Consider the following 8865-nt stretch of genomic DNA (forward strand, 5'->3'; position numbering starts at 1 on the left):
GTATATATGTGTGTATATATTTACAGTATATATATGTATGTATTTTAAAATTCAAATTCTCATTGCCTGTAATGAAATTGCATATTAGCACAAAACAATTGGCTGAAAGTGATTTTCCGCCTCCCCTCAATCAGGACCCCCTGGTGCAGTGGGTCGACCCGGCCTGCCCGGCGGCGTTGGCCGCAGCTTCAGCATCGGCTACACTCTGGTGAAGCACAGCCAGAACTCCCAGGTGCCCATGTGTCCACAGGGCATGGCCAAATTGTGGGACGGGTACAGTCTGCTGTATGTGGAGGGACAGGAGAAGGCACACAACCAAGACCTCGGTGGGGAAAATTTGCTTTAAAATGTGAAACTTCAACCACTTTCTTTGAGTTTTTAATTCCAGACGTTCTATTAATTTAGCTGGACACCAGTATCTYATTTAGATATCAAGGTTTTGGTGGTTTCTCTGGTTTGAATATTTTTTTCTTCTCATGTCTGTCCAGGTCAGCCAGGTTCCTGCCTCAGAAGGTTCAGCACCATCCCCTTCCTCTACTGCAACCCGTCAGAGACGTGTTACTACGCCAGCCGCAACGACAAATCCTACTGGCTCTCCACGACTGAATCCATACCCATGATGCCTGTGGCCGAGGAGAGTATACAACCGTACATCAGCAGGTACCGGACAGAAAGTTCACTTGTTCCTACAGAATGCAGCGTCCGTCATAACGCGCTATTTCTCAGGTAATCGTTTTAATTTTGATTCACAACCCAGGTGCTCTGTGTGCGAGGCTCCCTCTCAGGCGGTGGCGATCCACAGTCAGGACCTGTCCATCCCCATGTGTCCCCGCGGCTGGAGGAGTCTCTGGATAGGATACTCCTTCCTCATGGTGGGTCAATAACAGAAAAACTCGCAAACTACTGAAAAACCGAAGGATAAAACAATATGAGAGGCCAACAAAATGCATTGTGAAATATTTGACATGTCTAGTTTTCCTCATTGCTATTTGTGCAGAATAATACTGAGCTAAATAAATAAAAAGATTCAAGAATAAAGACACAAACTTTACATAAAAAAGAGAACGACAAAGGTCACCTGTGTATGACAACACGATTGTAGATAAACTGTAAACCAGTGTCAAACTCATTTTTACTGAGGGCCACATGAGCAGCATGACGGCACTCAAAAAGCCGGTTATAACATTTTGTGTTTAACGTCGACTAAGCACGAAACGTCACGTTCTTCGTCTCATAGCTACAGCTGAGCACAGCTAAAARTAACTGAGCTCTACATGGTATTTCCTGCACAGAAACAGTGTTTTAAYACGTCCTCTTATAAACACTGAAAAGTACTACGTGTACGACTGACTAAATGTCAAATACATATGGAAATTAGATCATATTTAGGTGTCCTATTAAGCAAATGCTGCCTTTTTGAAATTTGGTATCTTGTTGGTTTTTGAGCTTATATTGTATAATAATGTGTTGTGATGTTGGATTTCTGAGTGTTTMATGTTCTGCAGAACAGGAACCTGCTGTAAGACAGCAATTATGCTGAGTCAGGCWTGATTTATATTAATCTTTTCCTGTTTAAATCAGTCAATCAATCAATCAAATATTAAAAGTGAAGTAAGAGAGTTTTACTCACTGTTGAGTTGTGGTGAGTAGCTGCCATCTTGAATTGTGAACTATCCCACTTTCCCACAGGGAATTCCTACTGATAGGGCATTCCAGTTTAAATTTACGGCTTGTAAGTGGGAAAATCCCACTTCCTAGTACAACTGGGCCAAAGCAAAATTAGCTGTTGAAAATGCATCGACACTGAGATTTTACGCAGAGAATTTTGTGGAAGGCCGTCATTTCGCTGGTAAAATAATCAACATGCATTATGGGAGATGTAGTTTATGGTCAAAGCTGTCTTTAAATCAGCTTATTTAAAAACAGTTTCATTTTTGAAGCTCTCCCCGGCCACATAAAATGCTTGGGTGGACCACATTTGGCCCTCAGGCTTTGAGTTTGACACATTTGATGTACATAAATAAAACAGCGAGGATTTATATGTTTAAGAAATGTAGCTTCTAATAGTCTAACAGTCTCCTGTTCAAGGTCCCATTATTATTTTTATGTATGTACTTATAAAATAAAAGTGTTGAGAATAGACAGGCAGGACAGAAACATGTTCTGTTGCTAAGAAGCGTCCTTCTGTTTGCACCGCAGCACACAGCAGCCGGCTCCGAGGGCGGCGGTCAGTCTCTGGTGTCCCCCGGCTCCTGCCTGGAAGACTTCCGCACCACGCCGTTCATCGAGTGCAACGGGGCCAGGGGCACCTGCCACTTCTTCGCCAACAAGTACAGCTTCTGGCTGACCACCGTAGACCCCAGGCAGCAGTTTGGCTCGCCGCCACAGCAGGACACCTTGAAAGAGGGCCTGGGGCGTTCCAAAGTGAGCCGCTGCCAGGTCTGCAGCAAGCTCTTGTAGTCGACGGCAGTGTGGGCGGGGCGACGTCAGGAAGAGAGAACTCTTTGAAAAATAACAAGGAGCGAGGAAATGTGACAACAACAACAACAAAAAAGCCTCCTGCCTGTTTTAACAGATGGTTTCAGAAAGAAGACGTTACCAAACACATTTCTCCCTTTTCTTAATTCCCTTTAGGAGGAGTTGATTCAGTAAAGAAGCTGGAATGAGGACTTGAAAGGAGAYGAGCCACAGTGTTGGCTCCTCTCTAGATTATAACTGAGAATGGTGCTATTGTTAATGTTTGTTGTTTTCTGTCTGGTTTTTACGTTACGGTATTTTACCTCGGGGAGAGCTGCTCCGTTCGCAAAGCACTGCACCGATTCCACAAACACGCAGAGAGGGACCCCTGCTTCAGATGAGTCTGTTTACCAAGGTTTTAATGTTAGTTTACATCACCTGCTGAGGTTAATGTCAGCCTTACAGATCTTGGTTTAAGCTCTTTTTTATTGTGAATTGGCCACGTTTTATATTAAAAATTGTTCTGATGAACAAACATCAAATTGAACCCACTCTTGGAAACCGACTGAAGAGTTTGGGGATTGTCTGCTTTGCTAAATCTTACTAAAAATCAGTAATAATAATTAACAAGTGCAACATATGAACCGATACAAGCATTTTCACGTGTAATCAGAGGAATAGTTGATATTTGTGCTTCTCTAATCTGTATCATTTTATTCAAATTGGGACAAATTTTAAAATTCAGGATTCAGACACTATTTCATTTATTTATTTAAAAATACAAGGCTTGTTTGTCAAAATTTGAGCAATGTAAAAGTGCCATAATAACTAGGAAACACTTTAATGGAAAGCTTTTCTCTCACTTAGATTAGGATGTTCCTTAAAAGCAAATGTTGAATTTATCAGGACTAGAGTTTGTGTTGACAAAGTCTGTTGTAGAAAATGTTGTATTTTTTTCTGGGCGAGACATCTTACCCTTCATTGTTGATTTCTAATAAATGGACAGAATCAACTTTCATATATTTATTGGATGACAAGCAAATTGAGAATAATTAGTTTTAAAATAATGATAAAAAGCAGCAGCTCTTGTTAGCATGCAGGCTCTATCATAGGACAAAACCCCTCAGAGGATTAAATTCACTCTTACTCTGTTTTATAATAAACTGTTGGTTCATAAAGTTGGGGATGGGAGCCCACTAGGGTCACAAAAGTGATGGTTTTTAAATGATCTTCCATAATCAAAACAAATTTTAAAGTGACTGAGAATAACATATAATGTTTGACCGATAAAAAAGTAATCATAGCTGAGTAAAAACCTTCAAGTGGTTTTGTCATTATCAGGGGCGGAGCTAGACTTTTTGCAAAGGGGGGCACAGATGTGGCCAAGGTGTTATCTAGCAGGGGGCACATGGAAATAAAAATWAGTACCCTGGATTTAAAATATTAAGATGGCCACCACAGCTCAGTTTAAGTGACTTTAATTCAGCCATTTAAGCCTAAATGAGGTGAAATTTGTTGTGGTGTAGCTGAGAATGATTGCTAGTCCCAATTTAAGYTAACCTCTAGGATATATATAAATATATATGTGTGTATATTTATTTTTTACAGATTTATTTTACAACGGACTATAATTCAGCCATTAAATACRCAGCTGAAAATGTAGAATAATCTTTCACAAAATCTGAATGCAAATACAAAATCCAAGATGACCACCAAAGCTTATTTCAAATACTTATACCTCTGCCATTTTTTTTAGAAATACTGAGCTGAAATCGGTAAGGTGGTAGCCAAGAGCAATCCTCCTGTCATTTTGAAATCTCAATTTTAATCTTTTAGACATAGAGTGATGCCCAAAAAAACTCTAAATTCAAATGAAAGAATCTAAAATGGCTACAATTCWGCAAWYWTTTTTCATATATTGAGCTGAAATTTAGTGCGGTGGAATTGTTTCATATTAATTTGGTGGTTTAGAAAAGATTATTTTCTTCTCATATTGATAGGTTCCATCTACACTAGATAATACAGCTGCATAACAGATATTAACTTTGTTTTATCTCTAACAGACCATATTTATTGTTCCATGTGATCCCCACCCCTTGTTATCAATCATTTGGGGGGTGGCACTTGGGGTGGCTAATCAGATGAAAGTAGTAGCACTTGCCACCCCAGCCACTCCTCTAGCTCCACCTCTGGTCATTATGCTCTTGATTAAATGGTTTACAGATGCCAATCTGCTTCAGCCGGCTACAGTATAGTTAGGAATCACAAGTCTGCCACACCTATTGATTTTTTTTCATGAGTTAATTGCTAAAAAGCTCGGGAACGATTGTTCTAACGCTGGCTGGGTCTGTTGTTTTTTAATTTTTAATTTTTTTTTCACATTAACTCGTACTGGAACACATTTATAATGTATAATAATGGTTAACAAATTCAAGGAATAAGGTTTGGAGATTTTTTTTCAAAGGTTGGAGCCCAATGGCATCCCCATCCCTAATCTGACTATGCCCTGAGGAACAAGGGGATCAACAAGTGGGGGGGCAATGGGGGACGCTGCCCCACCACCCCAACCCCCTTTGGCACAACAACCTTTACCTGTTAAATCTTGAGCTTTAGTTTGGTGGACATGTTTAATATCCTCTCACTATTTTAGATCAGCAGTACCTCTTAAAATAAAAAAAAAAACAGTGTTTCTGAACGTTGATTTCAACAATATGGATTTTAATAAAATAGTATTAATTAAAAAATACTCTAAATCTAGTWTCCCTGAATATGAACAACTAAACAGACTAAACTATTTTGATGCAGAAAGTCAATATTTTCACTTCCTGCATGTTGCATAATACAACYCCTTGGTGTTTCATTTCTTTGACAGGCAACTTGAAACATCCCTCTTTACTTATTTGTAACTATAAAAATGTAAAGAGCACATTTCCCTACAATGACTCCAGCTGAATCTGTTCCAACAGCAGGAGACAAGAACAAATGACTGAGAACCACACTGGTGTTGATCTAGATCTGAACACACAACCCAAAATGGGCTTTTACATCCCTRTTCTCTTATTTATTTGTTTATTGTTATGACCAAACATATTTTCTTAGTTAATCTTTTTAAAACCAGTTTATCATGGATAATCCCACAGCATAAACTCTATTATTATAAATTATAATTACAATCTTTCCCAGCAATGTCTTGATGGCTTAATGATATTAGCTTGTGTAAGTTTTTTTCCTCTTGTATGCTTACGTTTAAAGAATTAATGAATATATATTAGCAAGTTTTTCTGCAGATAATAAAATGATTTGTAATGTTTACATTTGGTTTTGCTCAAAACGGGCTCTAAATAAACAGCACTGACTTGTAACACCTACATTCACTACGTCTAACACTTCTGACTGATAGCTTTTACACTTCTTACTGTTTCTTCATGCCTGTTTGTGTTTTGTATTCTAGATTGTAATTATTTTTACTCATGTCAGTATATTATTCCCTGGTTTTATTTTACAGAGAAGAATGAGAAGATAATGATTTGTACATTAAATGTTATAAAAATATTGAATTCTTAAGAATGTCTTTTGTGGAAAAAACATTTATCACTGATGATTTAACAGATGTAACACATTTTACTGTCTTACTGGACTGAAATGGTGAGCCAAATGTTCCAATCAGCAGGATCCWGGAWGCAGGGGCGGAGCTAGACTTTTATRTGAGGGCAGGACCTGGGGTGGCCAAGGATCCTTCAGGGAGGGCACATACAAAAAAGGAAACTCTTCTGTTTGTCAATCCTGGTACCTAAGGAATATACCTTTTTGACATGTTTTTATCATTCGTGTAGTGACTTGTCCATCAACTGGGCTAGCCAATCAGGTTCCAGGGGTTCCACCCACATGGCTCCGCCTCTGCCTGGAAGAGACAGAAATGAACATTAACAAAAAAGGCTTTCCTCCAAGAGGATCACCCCCAAAACAATAAGTCAATTAGTGGTCTGTTAATTTGAAATGTATTTTTGTTCTTACACATTTTGGAATAAAGTTTTAAAATTGACCAAGAAATGCTACATTTTTATTTTTTGCACAGTAAATATTAGGTTGAAGACATGAAATAGTTATAAAAAGTTCAAATTAGAAATGTCTAAAATATGGCAGTTTGTGGCTTTACTTGTTTCAAAATAAATAACAAAATATTAAAGTCTGACACAAACATTGATAAAGGCTAATGCTTGTTTTTCTTGTTTGATCAATTTAACTGACAGCAAAACTGAACTTTGTGGGTTATTTTGACCCATGGGGTGGAGGGGGGGGGGTGTTTAAAGAGTTTAAACTAAAGTTTTATGATGAGAAGGSATGAAGTTAGGACACTATGGTCAAACCTTATAAATGTTGTTAAGCATGATGCAATATTGCAACAGTGATAATTAGTGGTAATTAGTGGTAATTACCACAGCAAATATTAGTATTTGTAAAATTAAATGAGTTATAATCATTTTTGTGTCGTCAAAGGTTAGCTGGCACATCTTGATCCATCAAAAATATATTCTCACAGCTTCATTAAAATCCATCCAGGGAYTCATTACATGAGATAATTCATCAGCAGAAAGAGCAGACTCTGTTTAATGTAAAATTAAATGTACTTTTTATTATTCTAATTGAAGCTGAGAAGAAAGAGAAAAATTGTTCTTTTATTATGTTTTTTTTTTCAGAGGAAATTCCCCCTATATAAACATTTGCATATTTCACTTTAAAACTTAAAACATTATACATAAAATACTTATGGCACAAAACAAGAGTCCTTTCATCTTTGGCAGTGGTGTTTAGAAAAATAACAATGAGAACTGCATCTTTTTCTTAGTTTTTGTCTAAGCAAATCGTCATTTGACTCAAACAGTTTGATTGTAGGATATGACATGTTATTTTTATGTGATGTCTTCTTGCTGGTTTTGTTACTCAGGTTTAATGTTTTTAACACCATTCTTACAGGTGGTGTAATGACGCTCCAGAACACTAGGTGGTGTAATGACGCTCCAGAACACTAGGTGGTGATACAGCTCCAAATCCCTAGTGAAAGAGTTGCACTCTAAACAACATTAGCCTGCAGGAAAGCGAGGCGTATTATTTTCTGCTAATTTGGAWACTTACTAACAGGTCAGTAGCACAACTTTCACCCTAAACAAAGTCAGAATGTGCGATGTTTATAAAGAGATGGGACGGTGCATTATTTTTACAAGGTGTGCTAAACGTTAGCTCGTTGGCTAACATTAGCTTCGTTAGCTTCTTTAATTATCTCTGTGTTGTTTGCTGGCTACAGTTTTCATCTTCTTGTTTTACTGCGTGAAAAAAGTGTGAAATAAAAGAAAGATGCGCGTCTTGGTATTTACAGGATGATGGCATTGCAAGTTMGGCTGCTGGATTTGTTAGCTTGAAGTATCTACTTTGGCTTTAGCCTGTGTGACTCGAACCGAAAGTAAAACGACGTAGTTGCAACAACAGTGTTTGTGTTGATTTGTGAGTTACCTTTCATGAAGTRAAGCACACTTTAAGGTCATGTGTTRCATTTACATWAATACAGTCATGTCTACTGCCTCTTGAGATGTGATGTGAGCTAATTTGTTTACGATTGTAGTTGATTAGTTTACATTAGAAAACACAGCCAACTTTACTGAAACTACACAAATAAATTCTTGAAAACTACCAGATCAGCCGTAGAAAAACTACTGGTGAATGCTGAATAGAAGTAACTTTTTGTCATACAGGACAAAACACTGTCAAATTAGTGATGTTTATTTTGTTACTATCATTAGTTGAAGTGTATTTTTAATTAAAGATAGGTAAATGTGTTCTTGTGGCATATTATTTTATATTAAGGACTTTGTAACATCTAAATTCTACGGAGCCCATAAGGGAACATGGGGTTAAAATAAATGAAATGATCCTGACTTACTTTTGCCTGATCCTTCAAATGTTTCTCAGGATCCTGAGAAACTTTTGTAGGATCTTGCAGAAGTAAGTCAGGGTACGTTTGTGTTTACTTGTTCTTCCCTCTATGTCCCCTTACAGGCTCCGTAAAGTTCATCGTTCAAAAACAATTCTGCGGTTCTGTTATTTATTTATGGATGTCTTAATCCGTTTAACTACTTCTTATCATGTTGCCTTTAGGGCAAATCATAGTGAAGTGAGACAATTTCTTTGCTGAACACAGCTTTCTGCCATCCTACAGCCAGGAAATGGTTTCAGAACACGTGACTACAATAAACATTAGAACGTTTCAAGTTTGCAAAGTGTGTGTTATCAAGCTTCAGGCATTTTTGGAGTGTGTTACGAACAACAACACCATCACGCCGTACAATGGGCCTCATGCAAGAACATGTTCGTATTCTTATCCTAAATTTCTCTTACTTTTGTTCGTACAAAGGG

The 8865-nt window shown here is 37.7% G+C and overlaps 2 protein-coding genes across 2 annotated transcripts in view; both read left to right on the forward strand.

Moving 5' to 3' along the window:
• Positions 1-6507, forward strand: part of col4a6 (collagen, type IV, alpha 6) — a gene marked incomplete at its 5' end in the record, with an annotated part of 30297 nt that extends 23790 nt beyond the window's left edge. The window contains 4 exon segments of the mRNA XM_014018270.1: positions 135-326; positions 489-660; positions 758-872; positions 2200-6507. Of these exon segments, the coding sequence (XP_013873724.1) occupies positions 135-326; positions 489-660; positions 758-872; positions 2200-2460 (740 nt within the window).
• Positions 6508-7493: 986 nt separating this feature from the next.
• The window catches only part of ankrd46b (ankyrin repeat domain 46b), a gene marked incomplete in the record, with an annotated part of 14934 nt that continues 13562 nt past the window's right edge, over positions 7494-8865 (forward strand). The window contains 1 exon segment of the mRNA XM_014018273.1: positions 7494-7596.

Source organism: Austrofundulus limnaeus, unplaced genomic scaffold (genome assembly GCF_001266775.1).
Source record: "Austrofundulus limnaeus strain Quisiro unplaced genomic scaffold, Austrofundulus_limnaeus-1.0 Scaffold188, whole genome shotgun sequence".
Lineage (NCBI taxonomy): Eukaryota > Metazoa > Chordata > Actinopteri > Cyprinodontiformes > Rivulidae > Austrofundulus > Austrofundulus limnaeus.